The sequence below is a fragment of the Fulmarus glacialis genome, unplaced genomic scaffold (assembly GCF_000690835.1).
Source record: "Fulmarus glacialis isolate BGI_N327 unplaced genomic scaffold, ASM69083v1 scaffold12337, whole genome shotgun sequence".
Classification (NCBI taxonomy): Eukaryota; Metazoa; Chordata; class Aves; order Procellariiformes; family Procellariidae; genus Fulmarus; species Fulmarus glacialis.
The window spans coordinates 44,555-67,844 of NW_009223892.1; the positions used below are offsets into that span (position 1 = coordinate 44,555).

At 41.9% G+C, this 23,290-nt stretch overlaps 1 protein-coding gene across 1 annotated transcript in view; it reads left to right on the top strand.

Moving 5' to 3' along the window:
- Positions 1 to 22,603, top strand: part of LOC104079816 (protein unc-13 homolog B-like) — a gene marked incomplete at its 5' end in the record, with an annotated part of 65,482 nt that extends 42,879 nt beyond the window's left edge. Inside the window, 3 exons of the mRNA XM_009581976.1 lie at positions 10,096 to 10,425; positions 12,305 to 12,395; positions 22,439 to 22,603. Coding sequence (XP_009580271.1) covers positions 10,096 to 10,425; positions 12,305 to 12,395; positions 22,439 to 22,603 — 586 coding nt within the window. The remainder of the gene's footprint in view (positions 1 to 10,095; positions 10,426 to 12,304; positions 12,396 to 22,438) is intronic.
- Positions 22,604 to 23,290: the final 687 nt, after the last annotated feature.

A 23,290-nucleotide genomic window follows, 5' to 3' on the forward strand; every position in this document is an offset into this window, starting at 1 on the left:
CAGAAAGATGCAAACTCTCTCAAAAAGAGAGCATTTCAATCACTGTGAAAGATCAAGGTGCTGCCAAAATGTGTGTGTGGAGTCAGGGTCTGTAGATGTCCCTAGGTATCCTCAGGAATATGATACAATAGATAGGAGAAGGAAAAGGAAGCTGCGATACAATTCTGAAGAGAGTGAACAAATAAGTCTGCAAAATAATGAAGGTCTGCAGTTTCCTGGGGAGAAGATGGTTTATTTCAATGGTGTGGCAACTAGTTCTGAACCTAATGATGATTTCCCAGTGTATGATAGAACTGGAAAATATACCAGTAGCTCTGAAAGTAAGGAACCGTTACCTGCTTATCCCATCCTGCGTCCGTACAAAAATGGCTTAATGGTTAAAAGCGGCAAGCTGCCCAATAAGCAGGGAGTGAACCATGAGGGCTCACTTCACCTCAGTAACAGTGAAGACATGAAACTCATAGGGATGCCAGATAACACTTTTGTGCCTGTGGAAATCCTTGAGGAATTTGACAGCAGTGCTTCTGATGAGTTCCAGTACTCGCCTGTTTCAGATGATGAAATGGAGGAACTGGCTATGCTTTCACAAACATGGTGTGATTCTGACATCAGCCATTTGAGAGACTTCACTGTTAATTACCCTGGAAATTTGGGCTCCAAGTTAAAGGCTAGCTGTGATAAAAATCAAAAGACTAAAGGGAGCATGCATGGTCATCCTATGCAAGACTTAACACTGTCTCCTGTTGAAGAACCCCGTGAGGAGTACATAGACACGATGGATGAACTTCAGTGTCTGGTAGAATCAGTTTCAGAATACTTGGCCGAAAAGGAGGAAGAAATCAGCAAATTTGGTACATTGTCAGAGACCAAAAAAAATATTGAGAGCGTGCCACTGAAGCAGGATAATGCTGATAGCTCAGCAGAAGGCAGGAAGTCTGAACAGACCAAACATCCTGCTGCAGAGGAGAGTACCACAGGCAAATCTGAATCTCTCCCAGACTTGTCAGGTGTGAAGAATACAGTGAATTCGCTGTTCAGCTCTTTCACTGAAAAGGTGGGGTCAAGCACAAAGCAGCTCACAGCCTCTGTTGAAAAGCTTGTTTCTTCCACTCCAGAGAAGACAGAAACCAGAAACTCATCAGAAAGTGGAATTTCGAATGTATTTTCTAGTAAGTCCAAAAGTGAGAGTTCATCTTCTGGAGTGACAGCAGATAATAAAACAGACACCAAGTTCGCCATTCACTCTTTGCTACCATCCCAGGTGAGTGGTGATAAAAGAGCCCAGAACATAAATCCCAACAAGCCAGAAACCACTGAGTTGGACAGTAAGGCTTCCACACCACATCATCTCCAGCAATCACAAGGAACTACCGCCAGCAGCCAGCAGAACCAACATTCGGTTATGAATTCTGTTCTAGGCATGTTTAATCCTTTAAAGATCTTCTCTGAGAAGGACGTGCCAAAACAAGAAGTCATAAAAGAGGAGCACACCAAGGACGACAGCCATGCTGTGAAAGCTGATGAGGCAAACAGAAGTGAGACGCCATCCGAACAGACGGCAGCCAGGACCAGCAGTGTTATTCCGGAGGTACGGCCGAGTGAGGCTAGACACGAGGCAGAGGTGAATGCAAATAGCACTTCTGTGTCTTCAATCTTTGGCAGGCTCACAAACTCAGTCAGTTCCTTCAGTCTGAAAGCCAATTTTGATGGTCTCTTGGCTCCCAAGCAGCAGGATGTGCCACAGAAGCAGTCAGATGCCACTGTGAAAGAGGGTGTGCCCACTGCCAGGGAGCAGCCTCCTGCAAATCGCTTAGGAGATCAGCATACTACAGGTCATGGACTGGGAGACAAGCAAAACAGAAGCAATGTGGAACTTAATTCACAGCCTCAAGATCAGGGTACAGCATCTGAAAGCTTCTTCAGTCCACTCAAAAAGTCTTTCAGTCAATTGTTGCTTCCTTCTGCCGACCAAGGGCAGAAAGAAAGTACATCCGGGCTTTTTAAAGGCCATAAGTCTGAGGAGGATATAAGACAAAACAGTTCATCAAATGAAGAACGCTTGTTTCCTTTCACTGGGAAACTTCCTTTTTTCAGTGGGTTGGGTGTTTCAGAAAAGCAGGGACATACAAATGAGAAAGGAGGCTTTATTCCTTCATTATTTAAATTTTCTTCTGCAGAAAATCTAGCACCTTCACAGGACCAAAGAAGTCATCAGAGTTCTAGTGGCATTTCTTTGCTTGAAGACAAAAACAGTAATTCAGAAAATGCCATTTCATTAAAATCTAGCTCGGTTCCAAATTTCTCAGACCATAAAGAGGAACTTGAACAAACAAAAAACATGAATAAAGAAAACCTATCTAATGCCCAAGTAAATAGAAAAGAACGCCAGGAGAGTGCCTCTGCTACCTTTAAGGCTGCAGGAGAGCAGCGGGGAGCTAAGAGTACTCAGGAAGAAGTTAGAAATGTAAAAGAAGGATTGACAAGGGAAGGACTAAATGCACCAGACTTAAATGACGGCTCCGTTGAAGCCGTCTCTTCAGCCAGAGGGCCAGAAGCTGCAAGTGCAGATGATACACAGAAGAAGCACACACCAGGTTTTCTTTCTGGATTTCTTCGCATTTCTGCCAGTGAAAACACAGCCAGTAATCAAGACTTGACTGTTAAAGGTGAGAGTGATGGCCAGAAAAGCACTTCTGCTGGATTATTTTCTGGTTTATTTAAATTTGCTTCAAGTGAAAACTTAACCGAATGTAAGCAAGAGAAGGTGAAAACAAACTCTCTAGGCTTCATGAAGCTTTTTGATAGAGGTGAGGATTCTAGCTCGGAGACAAAACCCAGCAGCTCAGGAATGGCTTCTGACACTCAAAGCAGCACTGTAGAAAAGCAGGAAGCTTCCAGCTTCTTAAAAAATCTCCTGCCCAAACCAAAGGAGAAACTGGATAATGTGAAAACGACAGAATCTTCCAAATCTACTGACCCTCTGTCGAGTGCAAGAGTAAATAAAACAGCCGAGTCTCATGTTCCCCACTACGAGCATCCTGTGTTTCCTGATGTTCTAAATCCTCAAGACAAGGTACAGGACTTATCTGGAAAGCCTGTGAATGGTAGGCATATCCCTTATCAGGATGCAGAATCTAGAGTTCTTCCAACTCTTTTCAACAAAGGATCAAATGAATTTCTCAATTCGACTAACAAAAGCTATAACCTTACAGAGCAGTACTCAGCTTATCAGAAAACAAGAAGCCATTCTAGCTTTGAATGGGAATATGAAGTGGGGGAACTGGCTGACACTCATGAAATAGCAGTACCAGTTTACTACGTGTTAAACCAGAACTCTGTTCTGCCCCCTCAGTTCTTGGACTGGCCTGAAAATGATATGGTAGTGAATCTCTGTAAAAAGGATGGAAATGCAAATGTGATGGATTGGCAGACTAATGCCAATTTTGATGGACAGAGCTTAGATTTAAGTGTGATGTCATATGAGTCATTTGACCAGTTAATGTTTCAAGATGTTTGTTCAGAAGAAAATGATGCATGGACTGCTAATTCTCTCAATGAAAGTTATAGTAACTTTCCACCATTTGAAAGAGATGGCAGTTGCTCATTAGAAGAGTTGCCCATGGATTTAAGCTACTCCTCTGGCTGTGATGGAACTATGTGGACTCTAATTGACCAAGAGACTTTAAGTATGGATGAAAGCTTTATGTACTTACCCTATAGCCAGGAGTATCAGGAGTGGCTAATAATGCTTGAGCAGGGTGTATGGTGGCCATCAGAAGATGGTGATTGTGGTTACTACATGTACAGTGATAGCCAGTATGTGTATTCGCTGCTCACTGATCCCACTGGGCAGTATGTCTACGTGTGTGCTCCCGAAACATATTCCTACTCAGACTGCTGGGATTATAATTTTCGGATGGATTCCATTCCAAGAGCTGTGCTAGAAGACAACTCAATTGCTGTTTGCGGTTTTAAAGTCCCTCTTGGCAGTGAAGATGAGCTATTTTGGTTTGCTGAAGAAGAGTCTTTAGATGATTATACAACGAATAAACCTCTGGATTTGTCAGTAGCTTTGCAGAGGAGCAATGAGCTAATGAACATGAATTTGGAGACGTTTTCACAAATGTTTGAAGAGTCTATTTATTATCAGAGAGAGCAGCCGTTAGACTTCTCAGGTTATAAACTTCAAAAACTCAAAGTAGATTTTAGACCTGAGAAGGAAGCCCTGAATTATTCAGAGGACTCTCCGATAACCCTTGACCTCAGAATACATTCCAGAGTGGCTTTTGATAAATCGCTGAGTAAGGAAGTCCACACCAAGGAAGTGGATAAGGCTGTCCCCATGACAACTGCTGGGAGTGGGTCATCAAGACTCTTTGGTTTCCATCTGTTTCAATCTACTCCTAAAGCTGAAGAAACTGTGGCATCTGCTGAAAGAGAAACAGAAGCAAAAAAGACTGAAGAAGGTAAGAAAACACCAGTGAACAAAGTTAGCTCTTTATTTTCTGCTTTGGGTGGACTGATTGGAAAGTCTTCAGGTCCTGACTCTGAGACATCAGAAGATTCTGTCTTGAAGAGAACAGACACACAGTTAAAATCATCTGAAAATAAAATTGATGTTTTATCACTAGCACCAAATAGAAAATTAGATGAGGCACGAGCAGGGCAAAAGTTTTCTGTTACGTCAGAACCGAGAAGAAATACTTCATCAGAACTTAATTTGGAGGCTGTTGGAAATGAAAAGCCAGAATTAAATCAGAATGAAAACATCCATGTTAAAAAACCAGGATTAACAAAATCTCCTTCTCAACTGGGCCAAACTGCTCCAGATGGCAGACTCATACGAGAAGAGAGATCTGTTAAAGCAACACCAGCTTCCAGGCGTCTTGAAAGGCATGCAAGTATTAATGAACCCTATCAGTCACAGCCAAATCAGAGCCACCCAGCCACTGAGCCTGAGGAGACATTATTCAAAAGTGCTCTGAAATTGTTCAGTCTTGGAGAAGATTCTCCTGCAAGCTCAGCTGCCAACAAAACCCAAACTTCTGGATTTTTTGATTTCTTTAAAACGCAAGTAAGTAAAGCACCACAGCCATCACCAGATTTGGAGAAAAGTCAAAGTGATAAACCAGAAAAAGAGATACAGCCAGAACAGAAGGAAACCTCCAGCATCTCATCATTATTTGGATCCCTTGGAGATCTCTTCAAAGTGGAGGCTGTGTCTTCTCAACCAACCCCAAGTACTATGACTCTGCCAAAAACCAATAGCAGAACTGTGGCTGAGTCGAGACGACAAACTGAGAAGTCTGGGGGTCTTCAGAGTGCCAGTATGGCGAGTATGTCCTCCACCCCTAAGGAAGGGGTGACAACAGAAGGCATGGACAGGCAGGTCTCTCCTAGCCCTGGGGTGCAAATGGAACAAGGAAGCAGAAAAGCTGAGGAGTCGTCTCCTGAGAGTAAAAAAGTGCCTCCTGGAAACGCTTCACAGAAGCCAGTGGGTGTAGGTCCCAAAATAAGCCAACTGAGTCAGTCAGCTGTGCAGCAAAGCAGCATACCCACGGTTACACCAAAGCAACAAGGAGGAAATCATTTAGGAGGTACAGTTAATCAGACAAAACCAAAGCCAGATCAGACACCTAAAGAGTCAGGTTTCAGTTTGCCGTTCAGCTTTTCTGCTTTCACTGCTTTGAAATCACAGCCAGCACAGCCAGCCAGTATGAGCATGTTCTCCTTCTTCGCTGGATCAGACGAACCAAAGCCTTCAGCACCTGCTACTGCTCCTGCTAGTGGGAAGCAGCAAGAAACAGAGGGGCTGTTTCATCTGCCCTCCTTCTTCTCCAGCAGTCCAACTGCTGAGAAAAGCATGCCTCAAAGAAGTACTAGCTTTAGCTTCTTCAATTTGACTTCCTTTTTGGATGAAAAGCCACAAACTGCTCCAGGACAAAATAATAATACAAAACCAGCTAAACCAGTGAACTCTAAGCCCTATGTGAAGCAAAATATTTCCACTGACTCTGGTGTCAAAAGAAGCAGTTCTGCCAGGCGACAAGATGCAGACAATAAGGAAGAAGTGGATGATATTATTGCAGCAGTGACTGGCAAACAAATGTCTAATAACCTCACGATCACAGAATATAGATCAGAAATCCTGGCAGTGGAAAATGTAGAAAGTGTTGCTGAGGTAGCTGAAGAGAGAGACCTAGAGAAGCTTCTGCAGACCAATGATGCTGCAGTAACCCATTTGGCTACTTCTGGACCTTGCCTTCAGACTCCCAGTATGCAGGAAGGTTCTCGGGGCCAACAGAATATTTCTTTAGGGGGAGAAGAAGATGCTTTGGGTAGCACAGGGAAAATGGACAGTGTGGCATTTCCTGTTGGTAAAGAAGAGCCTTATTCTTCAAAAGAACAAGCTTCTGAAAATAAAGACTATAGCGTGGCCTTAGGTGATAAAATGGATTCCCAGAGTCTAAATGACTTAAATATTATGAGTGACATAAAAAATGAAGCAGTCTCTGAAGAACTATGTGTACAGCATGAGCTGCCAGAACATAAATTACCCGAACAAACTCTTGGTGACAGGTTACAACAGGCACAAGAGCTACACTCTCCTTCTAAAATGCCAGAGGCATCTAATTTGCAAAACAAACCTAAGGAATCTGAGAGTGATAAATCGGTACTGGATTCTTCAGTTGAAATGTTTTCAAGTTTCATGACAAAAATGAAACCACCTAAAACATTATCTGGTTTCTTTTCTCAACCTCAAGCTACTGCACCTCCTACTGCACAGAAGAAAAGCTCTTCTTTCTTTGGTTTCTCATCCCTCCCAACTGGCCCAGCACCAGCTTTCACAAATGATCTCTTTGGCATCTTCAAAGGTCCAAAAGAATCTCCAAAGGAGATGCCTCCAAAATCCACCCCTAAATCTCAAAGCAGTAGTGTAAAAGATGTCACTGGGTCTGTTGCAGCAAAAGACTCAAGGGAGACAGAAAATACAGCTGCAGCCAGAGAGTCTAAAAGAGATGTCATGAGCTCTCTGAAGGAGGTTGTATTACCTGTTTCAGCAGAAGAGAACTTCACAAAAGAGTCTCCTGTGAAAATAGAAACCAGGGGAAATAGGAACTCAGAAAGCTGTAAAGAGGAGCCTTTGAGGATCACTCCAGAAACAGCAGTCTCTAGTGAAAATCAAGCTCTCGAGATTCTGCAGTTGGATAATGATGCACAACCCTCTGGGATGGTAGATATTAAGCCATGCCAGCCTGATTTCAATAATGCGGTTGATATAGTGCAGGCTGAGGCCACTGACCACACTGATACATACCACCTAGATGTGGGGTCTTCACATGTAACAGAGGAACAAGCCGCTTCTATAGACAAGGCAGCTGTTGACGTCCTTCAGACTGGCTCTTGTGGTGGGCTTCAACTGGAAATGGAAGCCCCAACTAATGAGGCAGACACAAACCTTTCCCAATTGGATGAGAGTGCTACGGTTGAATCAGAGCCTGCTGTTACAGGGGATCAGGCCAATGGTGGTATTGATCAGCAGGACATGATCAGCTGTAATGGTAGAGAACTCACAGCTCCAGCTGATGAGCCCAATGTTCATCTGCTCCATCTGAATGAAGAGAAGACAAGTGAGGTAGAACAGCAAACTGCTGAACAGCAGAAGCATTTAGCAATTGATGAGATGCCTGCAGAAGGGATTGCTTCTAAATGTGACTTGACAAAACAGAGTAAACCTAATAACATTCCTCCAGATGCAAACAGTAGTAAAACTGTCTTTGAAATACCAAACATGCCCAGTTTGCCGAAATTCAGCTTTATGTCATCTGCTGATAGTGGAAAGCCGTTTGGGTCATTCTTCTCTCAGCAGCCACCTTCTGTTAATAAAGCAGGGGCAGATCAGGGCCTCATGTCCAGCTTTAAGAAACTTTCTTCGACTCTGTTTGAAGGAGGTAGTGAAGAAAAGGTGAGTAAGCCAGAGAGTGGCCAAGGAGCAGTATTTGGGAAAAAGCTAGATTTCTCTTTTCCCTGGCAAAAAGACAACAGGGAGACCTCTGCCAAAAGGGAACCACATGTACCACCACAGGCTTTGTCAAAACCAGATGACAAAGTGTTAGGAACAGTCAGTTCAGATGAAAATTCAAAATCTGGAGTCTCAGATCAACTGACTGATACAAATACAGAAGTAAACTTGTCTTCAAAGCAGCCTGACACTGTAGACAATGAACTTTCTGAAGAACCGTCTGGTGCAAGTGCTGTTGATGATACATCCAACAAAGAGCTGGGAGAGAAGTTTGGTAAAGAGTCAGAAGATCAGCACAACATGATTTCAGGTGAACTGCAGAAAGAAGATGAGGCAGAAGAGCATGCACCAGATGAGCCTGAACTGAAAGAAACTGAGCTTGATTCCACTCCTAATGGAGCAGTGCTTCATACTAGCACACAGGCTGCAGATCTGAATAGCGTGGAACAACTGAATGAGAAAAGGCTAGTTATAAATGAGGCATAATAAATGGTTTCAAGTTTTTGACCATTTATAATGCAATAGCACAGCAGTAGATATTGGTCTTGGTGTCTAAGTCCCATCCCCTATTTGTTGTCAAGTGTTTGTAGTATTACTGATAGCTGTCACAGAGGATGTGGCAAACTGCAGTCACTAGTTATGTGTAAGCCCTGGGACCATTTTCTCACCTTTTTCCGCTCTTTTTTTCTGTGAGTGTAATTGGATTTCCCATGCTTTTATGCTGTGTCCCACTGAATGAGATGCTTTTAGTGCTAATTTCATTAGCCTTTCAGAAGTTTTAGTCTTTGTGTGTTAATTCTGCTGCATACAATTCACTTTGCTTTCGTGTTTAGTGATAATTATGTTGTCTTTGCTAAGAAAAAAGTAACAGTAGGTAGAATGTATTGGAAGGAATGAGCATTTTGTTTTCAAAATGCAAGGTAAAGACTTTTAATTTTAGAGAGAAATTTAACTTACTGCTGATGTATTATAGAACTAATTAGGTTCATTTCACATTATTGAAGATTTTAAAATATTTTCAGAGATGTCAGTGAAGGTATTCTAATGCTTGCTTTTCCTAAAATCTGTGCAAAAGTTATTTCATGCATTTAGGAAAGCCACTAAAGGAAGGTATCAGTATTTCATGAGTCTGTATTCAGTCCTGTGCATGTGTTAAGTAACAATTGCCCTCAAAAATCAAAACAGAGACTCTCTAAATTTACATCTCTGCACGATGTAACTTCTGCCTCTGATCATACAGTTGCAACACTGCACTCCCAAAACTTCCTATCTGGCTTCAAATTCTTCTAAGTGTGCAAATGAGAGAAACATCAGTGCTGCTTAATTCTTGGCCGTAGTTTTCCTGACTGCATGAGAAATTTCCATCCACTGTATTTTGTGTAAGGATTCTAGGAATTCAGTCCTCGAAGTGGTGTCTTGAATCACAGAGATAGTGCCTCTGTGGCGTTGGTTTTTTATTTAAATTAAATTCTTGAGAAAGCTCTATTGGAGTGAGACATGTGGCTTCCTTTTGAACAATTGCTCTACTTTTGTAAAAGGTTTTAAGTTGATAGTCTTGACAACATTTGACAACCTTAATCTTGACTGCAGTGTATTTTATCATAAATGTTATAATATATATAAAAATAAAGTTAAGTTTAAGTTAACTGTGCTTCCTAACAATAGTCAGCTTAAATGGTCATGATAAAGACCTTAGCTGCAGAGAAACTGCAGAAGGCAGAAACACTTCCACTCTGAATTGCTGTTTCCATTCTTACTCCTGTCTGGTTATTAGAATATCTTCACTGGCCGTTTCTAGCTGATTTAAGGTGAAGTAGTAGTCAGTTGATTCAAGAAAGACCATTGGCATGTATGGTCTATATACCGGTAGGCTGTGTATGAGGTATTTCTACTCCCTACCAAAGTTTTGAGGTTCAGAAGTCTAGATCTAGTTCAGGGAGCATAATAGTTAAATATGACTTCAATATGTCTTTTCAGTAATATTTAGCGTCCCACTCAGTTTGTAGATGTGCAGATTGCTTTGCGTTTCTCCAAGCCACTGTTTTTTCTGATGGACTTTCTTATTTTCTCAGTCCTGCTGGCAGTAGTAGATATGGCTCCTCTTGTAATGTCAGCCAGGGAAGCTCTCACCTAAGTGAGCTGGACCATTCCCATGAAAGTGCGCATGGCTCTGAGCAAGAAGATGATCACCAGGAAAGAGAGTCGAATCATTCGTACCACAGTTTGGGCAGCTACCAGAAGGATGGTCAGGCATGGCTCAGGAAGCAAGAGGAGCCTCGCGGCAAAGGAGAGGAGGAGAAGAAGGTCTGTGAGACAGAGGAGAAACGCGCAGACCATTCTGCAGCTAAGTTACCTGTGGAACTTGAGAAGCCCAAGGATGTTGATGTAGGAGCCCAGGAGAGGTAGGTGAAACTATTACCAAGTTCTTTCCAACTAATTCAAAGACGATTCCTCTCTTTGCGATTTTCTGGGGCAAATTATGTACATTGTTCTTGCAGCCTTCTCTAACAACTAACTTGATGTTGCTGATCTGTGAAACATCTTTATGTGCAGGACCAGTTATTTGTGAGACATTGGCTAAGCTTAAACTATGTTTGCTATGTATGTAAAGAGGAATGCCTGCTAGTGCTTTGAAGCTTATTTGCTGTATTTTCTGTTTCTGGTTTGATTAATGTAGTCTGGCCCAAAGATAGCTCCTTCCATTGCTCATGTGTGATCAAGCTTAGGTGTGAGCAGCCAAGAACTACATGTAGTCATGGTTAGAGCTGCACTAGTTCTTTTCTTGTGAGGCACGCTACCACAATTAGAGTTAGTGTTTATGTAGTTGTAGGTTGTAGAATTACATTATGAATAGACATGTTGCTCTGACTCACTGTGGCAGCTTTTCTTGTTCTTGCGCTTGGGCTTTCCAAGCTGTCAGCAATATTGAAAACAGTCTTCAAAAGTATTTTGGCTAAGTTTGGGGGAGTAATGCGCTGGGTTTTGTACAGGTTTTACAGGAATTTCAAATTTCACTACTTAACTTTGGGAGTGACTTTTTTTCCTTGAGGTAATCAAGTCATTGCAGCCCCTGTGTGAATATGGTTATGCTTTCATAAGTATGAGGGATTATTTTCATCTGGTTCAGTTAGATCCATGGAAAGATGTCTGCCTGTCTGCACCCTTTGGAGGGTACACCTGGTGTCACTGTGCTTATATGAGAGAATTAACCACAGCAGTTCATGTGTAGGCAACCCTTACACTAAAGATGTAAAAAACGAAAACGAAACTAGAAAAAGTGTTAAACTTTTTAAAATCTGACTCACGTTCCTCTTCTCCTTATAGAGCAGCAGGAGTCTTGTCCCAGAATGGCTGGCCTATATTTGTTCATAGGGAAGGTTATTCACATAAGTCTATTTCAGGCGTCTTAATTGGATACTCCTGCATCACTGGCTCCCTTTCTCTCCGCTCCCTGGCAATGCTTTTCTGTCTCCAGGGAATATGCACGGAACTGAGCTCTGAAGTGAATCCTTAGAGTTGTACCTGAGCTAGATGTGTAGCATGGATGGATGTTGCTCTCAGCTGTGTTGTTTTTTTCTTATACTGTCAGCAGTGCCGGGTGCTTAGCACACAGGGAAAGGTGTTTGTTTCAGTGATTTACACCTTGGCAGCATACAAAAGAAGGAATGCAACCAAAGGCCCAATGTATCATGAGGTTAGGGAGTGTAAAATGTGTGGTGGGGCACTGAGATGGAGCATTGCTGCCAGATGCACATGCTGTCTTGAAAAGCTGTAGAAAGGGTGGAGTGAGAAAGATGCAATGGATGGGGAAAAACACAGCTGAGCCCTGTTGCCAATGTTTCCGCTGAAGAGGGGCTGTAAATTTGTAGCAGTAGGGGTGAGTAGGAAGAGGCAGTGGTTAGAAGGGACCTGCAACAGTCATGGGGATGGAAAATCTTCCATCTGCCTCTTTGTGTGTGCAGTTATGATACCAACGTGTTGAACTGGCTTGATCAGGTATCTTGGACTGCTTTCTGGATGTTCTGACTGACATCATCTTACTCCTGGGACTGGATTGTATCCTAGCTTGTATCTTTCCATTCATCAGTTTCCAACACGGTTCCTGTGTGTAAGGAAACCTCAGCTTTAGCCTCTCACTTCCCAGGGCTGTGTTGACCAGAGCCTCTTGGTTACTATTCAGCTTCCAGAGCTGAAGCTGTGATGGCACTGTGTAATGTTGAATCTTTAATGCTACAGATGAGTGTTTTTTCATATAGAGATTTTCTCTTTCTTTCCTTTAAGCTACCATGGTGACAACGAGCCACCACCGTTTCCTCCAGCAAGAGCCCATTGGATAAGAGCCATTAGCAAAGTTCGACTGCGGCTTCAAGAGGTAGGATGGAGTATTGCTTTGCTCCTTCTCTGTGCTACCTGGGTTTTAGGTCTGTGGCTGAAGGTTTCATTTCTTCTTCCTTGTAAGACACCTCTTATATAGTTTTGATATTTTGCAGACAAAAATTTAATCAAATGTATTGTATAGGACTGCAGCATGTTGTGATGGTCTTAGAGCTATCTAATTCTACCAAACATTTTGAATGTCATTGTGTGGAACTAGACATGAATATCAGAAAAGATACAGAAGCAGAGAAATTAGCTCTGAATTTGTAAATAGTAATAATAATGTCTGGGACTAAATGGTTTGTGTTAAACTGTTCAAAATGAAGACTTTTTCCTCAAGGCAACTTGAGGATAGCTTGTTAGCTTAGTAGGAGTTATCTGTATTATTCGTCATGTGAAAATGTTCCTTGGGAAACTTTACATCAAATATTTTTATATATACTAATTGGAAGTGGGTGTATAATAAGTCTTGGTATTTTCATCTCATGAAAGTAAGATTTAAAAATAATCTTGATTTGGGAAGTCAAAAGGAAAAGATTGTGACATTTTCTTCAACAGTATAAACACTCTTGGTTTAGAAAACAGCGATTAAGACCCAGAAAGTTGTTGTTTTTTTTAAAAAAAGTCTTATGCTTTCATCCATCTGTATGCCCACAGAAAGATAACATATGGTGTTCATATTCTATAGATGATAAACTATTGCCTACTACCCAAACTGCAGAGTTAATATATTTCATTTAGAAATAGTACTTTCTTGTATAGCTCTCTTGTTTTGTTTTTATAAGAAATTATTTTACAGTATCTATCTATCAGTAGCAGGACTTTTCCTTCCCTTCTGGATTTTTAGGAAAACAATTTTTTTTTTTTGTGTCTGGGGAGGCCTCTGAAGTGCCATAGCAGAAATAGTTTTTCCTTTGGCTTATCTGGATTATAAATTCTTTTCCATCTAACAATTACTGTGGTAATTCACTTCTGAGCAGAAGGGATTTGGGTCAAAATTATCAGTATGACATGGAAAGTGAAATTTAAGAACACCATTAGTATCTAAGAAGAAAAGGAACTTCTGTTGTGGTTTTGTAGTCATGCAGGCAAAACAGTTTAGTTCTGTGCCTTATGGAAAACAAGTGCATGAAGGGACAAGAGATTCAGTGATGCCTCTCCCTGGGTATCTCTCTTTTTTTCCTGAGAGTACAAGGTTCATGAGGTGGTTCACCATCAATCTTTGTGTTTCTGCTGAACTGGAAGGAAGACGTGCTTTGAGATGACTGTTACAGAAACACTGGTTTAGTTATGATAGCAAATGTCATGATTTGCTTTGCCTTGACCACTCCTAACAACTATTGATCCAAAATTCCCTTAAAACAAAAAACGTAAGAGATGGAGCTTTCCAGCAGCCTGCTCCAGGGCTTAGCTGTTTTTACTGTCCAAAGGGTTTTCCTAACCTCTGCTCTAAATCTCTCTTGTACCATATAAATCCATTTCTCATGATTAGGACAAGGAGAAAAGGAGCAGAACTGATTCCCTTCCTCTCTGAAATAGCGAAGGGCTGCTGCAAAGAGAGGATGAAGCCCCACTCGCTCTTCTCATGTTCACTAAATGACCCTTTTTCTTTTAGCCTTTTCTTGTGAGGTTTTGTTTTAGGCACTCTTTAATCAGCCTGTCTTTTTTTTTCCATTCTTTGTTTTTACTGAAGTGCAATGTCCAAAGCTGAATGTAGAAACACAGCTGAGAGCCTGCTCATGTGCACTACAGAGCAAAGAAGACTTTGTTCCCCGGGCTGTGATCCTGATATCCCAAGATATCAGGTATCCTGCTGTGATGGTGCCTTTTTATTGCAGACTAACACTGATGCGTAGTTAGCCTCTTATCCCTTCCAGAGCTGAGGCTCCTTCTGAAGAAGTGCTTTGTCGGTTGTTCCCTAGCCTAATTTGTGTTGGGTTACAGCTGAATATGGCTTTGCATTTTTTCTTACAGAATTGTTTTTTTCACTCCTTAAGCACATTGCTGTCTGTATCTTCCTAATCTGTTATGCCTACAAATCCTTCAAGTTATATGTGAAAAAGTTGTGTCGTACCCAAGCTGCCAGGTCGTGTGCTACCAGAGCTGCCTGAGGGACCCTGCTTGATACATTCTTTGAGTTTGCCTACCCTGAGTATAATTTTTTCCAGTGTGTTTGCATCTATTTTAGCAGTTTCATCCAGACCTCAGGATATAAAACTTCTACTATTCTTCTCCTACCCCTAAGACTAATTTACCTTGTCATAGAAGGAAGTTAAATGCATTTGACACAGTTCTACCCTTGATGAAACCATGCTTGCTGTTATTTCTCTCCTTTTCATGTTCTAAAAAATTTGCAAATAATTTGATTATTTGTTCCAGTCTTCAATTCCCAGAAGGGGGTGAAAAAAGTCAAGTTAGCACTTCCATAATTATCCAAGTCCTTCTCTTCCTATTTTTTAAGCATAAATGCTTGCTTTGCCCTTTTCAAATCTTCAAGTGCATTGCCTGTTTTTCAAGTTCTGAGTGCTTTGTGATTGTCAGTGTTGCAACCTAATACCTGAGGATGAAGATTTATCAGGGCCGGCTGACATACAAATAACTACCTTATCTGTTTGCTTTCAAATTTGTTTTCCTTTACTGCAGCCTGTTTTTATAACTTGCTAAACTTTTTCCCTTTTTTAAAAAAACAATATTAATTCTGTCAGCTGCCTAACTGCAGTTGTCCCTGTCAGTGAAGACCTGAAGCAATTAAGGCATCAAATGATCCAGCCTTCTTAATGCCACCAGATGATAGCTTCGTCTTCCTATGAGTAGCAGCCATGGTTTTTTTGTTGTATTGTGTGTTCACTGCTAGGTGTTTAATTTTGTGCTTTGGCCTTTTGATTTCTTTCCTGTGCAATCATACTCCTTAAAATCTTCATCAAGAAGATATCTGTAGTTCGAGGTTCAAGCCCTCTAAAGAGCTTGTGATTTTTTTTGGACAGGTCTCTCATTGTACGTCCTTTCCTTCCTCTTCACTGGGATAGCTTGTGGTTTTTGTCTGTTAATGGTGTTTTATTAACTGTTAACAGCTTCCTGAACTCCTGGTCTTTTAAGCCTGTTTCTCATGAGCTCTAGCTACTGATTTTCTGAGTTTTTATTAGTTTGTGTTCTCGAATTACATAGTATTTTTCTAGCTTGTCTAATTCCTTTCCTTCCAAGATATCAGGAAAACTGTCACAGTTTTTTCAGATGCATTTGCGTCCTTATTTCTCTCTGTACTTTTCCTCAAATCTAGAAGAGCATCTATGCTAGTTGCTTTCTGCACCTTGTGTATCACCATCAGCTCGTTCCTAGATCTTGTTTGAAAGTCAGTGATAAGAATAGAGACTATCCAGATAAGTATCAGGATTTGAAAGGTCCTTGTGATGATAGTCTAACCGGGTGATTCTGTTGGTAGTTAGAAAAGGTCATGTCTCATTTCTCTGATCACCCTGTTAACATCTTCCCATCTTCTATCATTACCTCCTCCTCTTCTGTTCCAGCGCTTAGAGCAGCTGCTTATGTCCTTAATGTTCAAAGCGATGCCTGCAGCACTTTTCCAAGTTCCCCTTCCACAATGTGCAGTATCATTTCATTAATACACGTGGAGCTCCAGCTCACCGATCCGAACTACTGGATTCCCCTCACATAGACTACTGAAATGGTTCTTATGACTCTTAATTGTTAATGATCTGGCTGAAATTTGAAAGAAAGAAAAGGGGAAAAAAACCCCAACACCCTAGACGTTTCCATATGTGATGTGATTATAAATTCCCTGAGCAATTCAGCCTCCTACCTGGGAAGAGATTAATATTCATGTGAATAATATACGTGCATCCTACAGCACCATGAGTCACAGAAATGTAGTATTTTAATTAAGACTTGACAGTTATAAAATGGCACAGAAATTTGTAACTATGCATGTTAAAACAGCTTTGTGGTAGTGTGCACAGTTTTTTCTTCACTTCTGTTTTGCTTGTTCTCTTTCTGTGTTTGTGAAGAGGAAACTTAATTATGCCAGAATCAAACTAGGGTTTTCAGCCCTGAGAGGAATGACTCAATAGTTCTCATTTTCACACTTAGAACTTTGTCTCAAAGCGGGATTAATTGATAGCTCGTCTGCTGCAGTCCCTCTGTGGGAGCATCTTTTCCAGAAGAAGAACAAACACATAGCTATTGCATCTTCAACTTGCAGCCCTCCTTAACTGAAATAGCCTTCAGCTAGGGACGTGGCTCTGTGACTTCTTAAGTTACACAAATTTGAATCTAGAGTTTTGTATAACACAGAAGAATTGGCGGACTGGAGAAGAGCAAAAATTCAGTCAAATCATCAAATTGCCTCTCTTACCAATACTTTCAAGTGTATTTAAGTATTGCAAGAGAGTGTGGGGTCTGGGATTTTATCCACTTATATTGAATTTGTTTTCGGGGGGAAAAAGTCTTATGCGTCATTTTCCTCTTTTATGTCAGGAGATTAAATAGATCAATTTACTTGTTTTCATTTAAAAACCAAAGTCATTGGAGCAGTGTTTTCTCTTTGTTTTTTCTTCTTCTAGATGCCATTTTATACCAATGCTTTTGATTTTAATCTTTGTTTTTCCCTGTTAAATGTCAATAGTCTGTTCTTCTTGACTGTTATGTAACTAGATCACATATGGAGATGGCAGATGTAGTTCATGACATTTTTTTGGAATATGATAAGCAGCTGCAGCAGGGGGACTAAATGACTGTTCTCTTCTAGTCTTACCAGGTACCCAATCGTATCCTCAGTCTTATTTTCCCATGCCCCATAGTTTCACAGTCAGCGCTTCTGATCAAGCACCTGCAAATACTTAGGAACCATCGAGGTCTCACTTTAAAACCCTGGTCCAGGGAGCGTGTTGTATTGGTGATTTTGCAGTGTGAAGCCCTGTTTTATTTTGGGAAAGCAACCTGTTGGTGCAAACCACCACTGTTCCCTTCTTATGTAGCTGTGGGGTGCCCTGAAGAGTCCTTTCTGGTCTTCCACTATTCCACTGTTAGTGAGGAGACCAGCAAGGCAGTAACAGGTGCCAGTTTTGGTTGCTAGTTCGATTGTAAGTTATCTGCCTGCCCCCACATGTGAATCCAGGCCCTCTGACCAGTAAAACCATGTACTGCACACCAGCCCAGATGGCTAGTGGAGGACATGCCTGCCTTGAGCCAGTCATCAGAAGATTAGAAACGTCCCTTTCCACCTCTCACGAACTGTGCAGACCATGCAATAGTTTACTTTGGGCATTTTATTTCCCGTAAGCTTTGTTGCCAAGGTGTCTTTTTATCAGTCCCGTGAAGATGAGTAAGCTCCGCATTTTCAAAGCCTCCCACACAGTGGCAAAGAAGCAAACTGAAGCACTATGACTCTAACACAGAGTTACTAGAAACTTCTCTTCATACAGAAAAACTACATCTCCAGTTAAATGTCTTCCTTCTTTGCTACCTGTTATATTTATGAAGGTTATCTTTAACCTCCACCAAAATACCAGCATTGCTGATCAAATGTCCCAGGGATCAGGATTGGTGGGGATCTGTAGAACACCCTTGTGCTCATGAAATCGCTGTTCGTACACCAGAGAGGAGAGCAGGTCTTTGTCGGTAAGGCGCAATCCGAGGGTCACTGCCAGCTGTAGTGCAGACTGTTGCTGGGGGCTGTGCTTGCAACGGCAGTCAAATGCTTTCTGCATACCTTATCTATAAAATGCATATGCGGCTTTCAGATTCCTTAGGGATTGCACAACAATAATTATTTAGAAAGCATTTAAATACAAAAGTACTGGGGGTGTTCTACTATCTCTCCATGCCATAATCTTACTTGCCTGTGTTGCATCTGAGTTTGCAGAATGGCAAGTCTTGTGGGACTCCCCAAAGCCCTTCATGGCTTTCCCAAGGCAGCTTTTAGCATGGGGTGATTCCCTGGTGCTTGAACAACCTGTGTCTGTTGTCTCTTCTGGTTGCCTCTCTGTGAGGGAAGGTTTGGCTGGCACACTGTACTCAGAGAAGGAAAAGCTGCTTTGGTCTCCGAGTGTCTTAAATAAGATATCTGCATACTCACATCTGTTTGGAATAAAATGCATGTTTATTTATCCTTACTGAAATTCTCTGAGACCTAGTATCATTTTTTAACCTGCTCTACATTAAATTTTAACTGTTATAATGTAGCAAAGAGATAATTATTATTTGTGTGTACACACAAGAAAATAGCGTTGTGCCTTCATTAGCTGCTGTTGTGTTTTTTGAGTAGCTTTTTGATAACCTTATCTCTGGTGGGACAAATCAGCAGGCTTGCCCTTTTTAGAGTAGTTAGGCTAAAATTAAGAGAAATGCTGGTCAGAAATGCTTTTCATAATGACCACAGCAGCTAGGAGTCTGTTCAGTTGCTAGCAGGATTTTCTGCAAGCTTCTCTGAACATATCAATGTACTGACACTCAACTTCTATTCACCTCTGCTAAAAAACAGTTTTGGTGTTGATGGTCTGTATTCCCCGGCACGCAGGACATCTGTCTCCTTCAGTGACAACGAAGTTCCTGCATGCCTTCCTGTTGCTGGTTAGAAAAAACCCATACAAACTTGGGGAGTTTTCTTCGTCGTAACAGGAGTTTGCAGAGTGGATAGCTAACTTTCCTATAACGTTATTTTACTTTTCTACTGTGAGCCTCCTGTGGGCTTCTGAGACTATGGGTAGCCTCCGTGAGAGCACAAAAACTCCTGACGTTATTTCTTCTCCTGATTTATAGTAGTATTCAGGGCTGTAGCTTTGCTTCTCTAGCTTTGTATTGTAAACTCTGCACATGTGTAAGTCAAAATTCTTACGAAGCCTTTGAATGGGAATCCAAGTGTAATTTACTTTTCTTGCAAGGTTTATTCCATTGATTTCCTTAAAAATAAAGGGAAGGTTTTTGTGCAACATCTGGGGTATAGTTTACAAACACAGGATGTTCCACGATCTGGTGCATCTCTTACTTTGTGCCAGCACTGCACATTAAGTTCAAGTAATCCAGTTTGGCTGAGCTGTATGCTTCTGTTCTCTGAATTGTAAGATCATAATGGCAGTACTGGGATGCATGTGAATAGTCTGCTGTTATATCACATTTTTCTTTACTTGAAATACTTAATGTGTAAGTGTTTGACTTCTGGAGTAAAGCTGGATGGAAAGTGATTGCTGCTTTTGCAAAGTGTGGGGTTTTTTTGGGGGGGTTAGACTTTCTGGTTTTGACTTTTTGAGATTGACTGGGATATGACAGATGGGAGACCCCTCTACGGAAGAGCCAGCAGCTTAAGCTAGAATATATCTAGAGTAAGGGGGGATCAGAACTCTAGTTCCTGATCTAAACTGGGCAATATTGAGATTTTAATCTAGGTTTCCTACGTTTTAGAAAAGTGCATTGACTGCTAAGCTGTAACACTCTTCTAGGGAATGACTCTTCCCTGCACTTCCTCCCCTGTTTGGACATTTTAGACTTGAGAAATATTCCCATTCAAATTCATCATGGTCCCGTGAAGCAAGTTTTGATTCTGACAAGTTGGTGTTTTCTGAAGGAAAAGATGTCTTACTCACCTTCCTTCGTCTCCATGGAAGCTGTACCTCTGCTGATCAGAGAGCAAGATGTGGGTAGCAGCAGTGGGTTGGCAATGTGGATAGATGACCTTATGTCTTGTACAGCTCCTAGGTTCCCAGTTAGACTACGTTTGCAGAATTGCTGCTTTTTTGTCTCTGGCATTGTTTCTCTTAGGCAATCTGGTCACAGCAATTTCTGTGTTTGTTACCCCCAGAAGTGATTTGTGTGTTGCAGGCTGAAGGAACTATCCATGTGCACAGAGCACCTCTAAACCAGGATGAACTACAGTAAGCTGTTTTCCCCTGTCTAGTGCTGCTCAGCTTGCATTCACATTTGTACCAAGTACAAGTATTTTTCCAAACACTTTGCTGAGCAAGTGCTTGTCTTTTCCCAGGACCTGCTTGCAGCAGTTGTCTGAAGCTTTCAGGAAAAATGGAACCCACATCTGTTTGGAGAGTGGACCAAGTCCTCTAAATAGTATATACCAAAGGCTGTAGAAGAATACTAAAAATGTTGGGTCTGAGGCAACTGTTGGCACCTTACGCAAAACTCCCCTCTTTGCACCTTGTTTGGGGGATGTAATGGTGGAAAGAATTACAGCAGTGTGCTCTGTTGATAGAGGCTTGCATCTGATGTGGAGTGGGGCACAGAAACCTGTGGCGTCCTGACCACCTGGACGTGGCACTCGCACATGGTGCGCATCAGTAGAATCTGAGACGCTTCATCTAGCATTGGAGTAAGTCAGTTCCTCCTGCTCAGAACAGGGGTGCAATGGGAGAGGTGGGTGGGGGGACTCCTACCTGCCACATACACAGCCCTTAAAAATAGCATTGGCTGTTGGGAGAGCCAGACTTCACACTCTTATTTTTAAGGCTCTGTGTGGGAGGAGGGGATATTTCCCAGTGTCGTGTATTACTGAAGCAATCTGCACAAGAAATGCTGCACCAGAGAGATAGCAGGCTTACCAAGCACAAGACTTGGGGAAAAGATGAGCTAACCAGCACTGGCTGAGAGCATCATAAACAAAGCATTAACTATTTGTGCCATGTTAGCAAACGCTTTGAATAACATCATAACTTTGTTAAAAAAAGCAGTAGGTTGGAAAAAAGGGTTTGGTACATGACAGTTTTGTCTTTTAGTGTTGTTTTTCTTTCCCTTGTTTTTTGTTTTCCAAGCTGCATGGTTACACAACTTGTTTAGATGTAGGGCAGGGTTGCCTTGCATGCTTCTGAGCTAATTTTTGGAGTTGTGTAAGGGTTGTTGTAACTGGAATCTTCTAGTACTGTGCATCTGGATTTAAGAAAGATGATTGCTTCCTGCCCCCTCCCCCCTCATTGTAAAAGTGTCATTTGGAAGTCAAAATGCTCTTAATAATGCTTAATATAATGCCTGAAGACAGCAGGACCCTAATTCTGGCTGGTGCTATGTAGTATGTAAAATAGAGTAGCATTTTTGTTTTCTGCACATTTTAATGTCAGTGATTTATTGAATTCAAGCCACTTGAAGGTCTTGTGGTACAGAAAATGAATGCTGTGCATTAGGAGGTAGTTCTTGCCAGGTGATACAAGAATTTTCTTTGCATCCAGACTCCTTGGCAACCAAACAGAATTTTTAAGCCATATCATGGCTACCAGCAAGTTGTCTACTGTCTGCTCATATTTAGAGTCTGAACAATTTTGTGACTGTGGAGGACTGATCAGATGAGCCTGGGTCAAGCCATGTGTTCACTTCCATTGCTGTCATGGTTAATCACTGGCACTTTCAAAAAGAGCTTTTTGGTGGTTCCCCTTTGGTTTCATTTGAAACCTCTACTTGGTAAAGGTGGACCAGTTCTTCCTCTCCTTGGCTTTTGAATCTAAGGAAATGCCTGGAGCCTTTCCTGGCAGCCTGTGAGCTGGGTTTGTAACTTGCATCCTCTGCTGAAAGGCGCTTGAGAACATCCAGGTATCGGATATCTGTTCTGCAGGGAGAATTTCCTGAATGCATTGACAGCTTCATCCTTTGTGTGCTATAAAACTAAAGGTAATTTAGGCATAAGCTGGGGTGAAATCCCAAATGTAGCTTGAGATTTTTATCTGTTGCTCAAGCATGCAGGTACCAGGTGCTGGAAGGGCTGTGATAAGTCTGAGTGCTAATTTACTGGGGTGCTGTAGGCAGCAAGTCTCTTGCTTTGTGCCTTCAGGCATGCAGAATGATGTGGTACCGGGAGAGCAGCTGTGCTACTTACTCTTTGGCCTATGGGAGTATCCTGTTAAAAACAGGAGGATCCTGTTTAAGCCACTCATGTATTGGATCAGGAAGAGAGAAGAAACGGCTGTTCTGGGTAACTATAGGCTCATTTAGTCTGCCCTCGCTAGGGTGTGAGGCTACACTGTGACAGACCAGGTGGGCAGTAGCTCTCATCTGCCTGTATTTCCGTAATATTTCTAATATGCCATGCAGGAAATCAGCAAATGGTTTGGAGAAGATGTGGGCTATTGCAAAAATCAGAGAATAGGTTATGGAAGTGGGAGACGGGACACTGGGGCAGTCCTGGGAGGGGACGTGCTGAGGATGTGTGAGATGAGACCAAACAAGTACGGCTTGGCTCAGCAGACTGGAAGCTGAGAGCGGATGTTGCTGCTGTGTACTAATAGAGCAGGGGAGTAAATATTGGCAAGTTTACAGCTATTTAAGCTAAAGGTTAATGTTAGCGTAAGAACAAAAGGGTGTAAGCTGGTTATGAACACACCCAGGCTAGAAATCAGAAAGCTATTTTTCTAATTGTTAGTGAACAGCTTCCGAATGGGTTTCTTTCCACTTTCTAATTAATCTAAAAATGGGTCTGTTTGTGAAAGCTATTGTATGACAGTTGCCTGTGGGAGCAAAGAATGGGACTTCATCATCCAGGAAGCCTCTAAGCAGGCTGTGAGAAATGACCCCGAAACCACAGCCTCCGTAGCGTGGCCTCCCCGTGTTCGCACTGCCCACCTGCCTGCTTTTGCTGCCGAGCTCTGCCGCGTTGCAGGACCCTGTGGGTTTTGGAGCACAAACAGAGCTGCGTAGGAGAGGTATTGCTACTTAGATGCTGTCACTGAAGTAAAATTGTGAAAATCATATTGCAGCCCCTCTTGGATGGTGGCTTTTCCGTGCAGTTGCGCAGTAGATATTAAGGATGGTAGACTGTGTGAGGGGTGTCTTGAAGAACGGTAGTTATTAGTGACTCATGCCTGGTAATGAACCTGCCATAGATATAATTTTGTTGTCTGACAAATGTTCAAGTGGCAACAGTTCCAGAAAATATGGTGTAGTTTG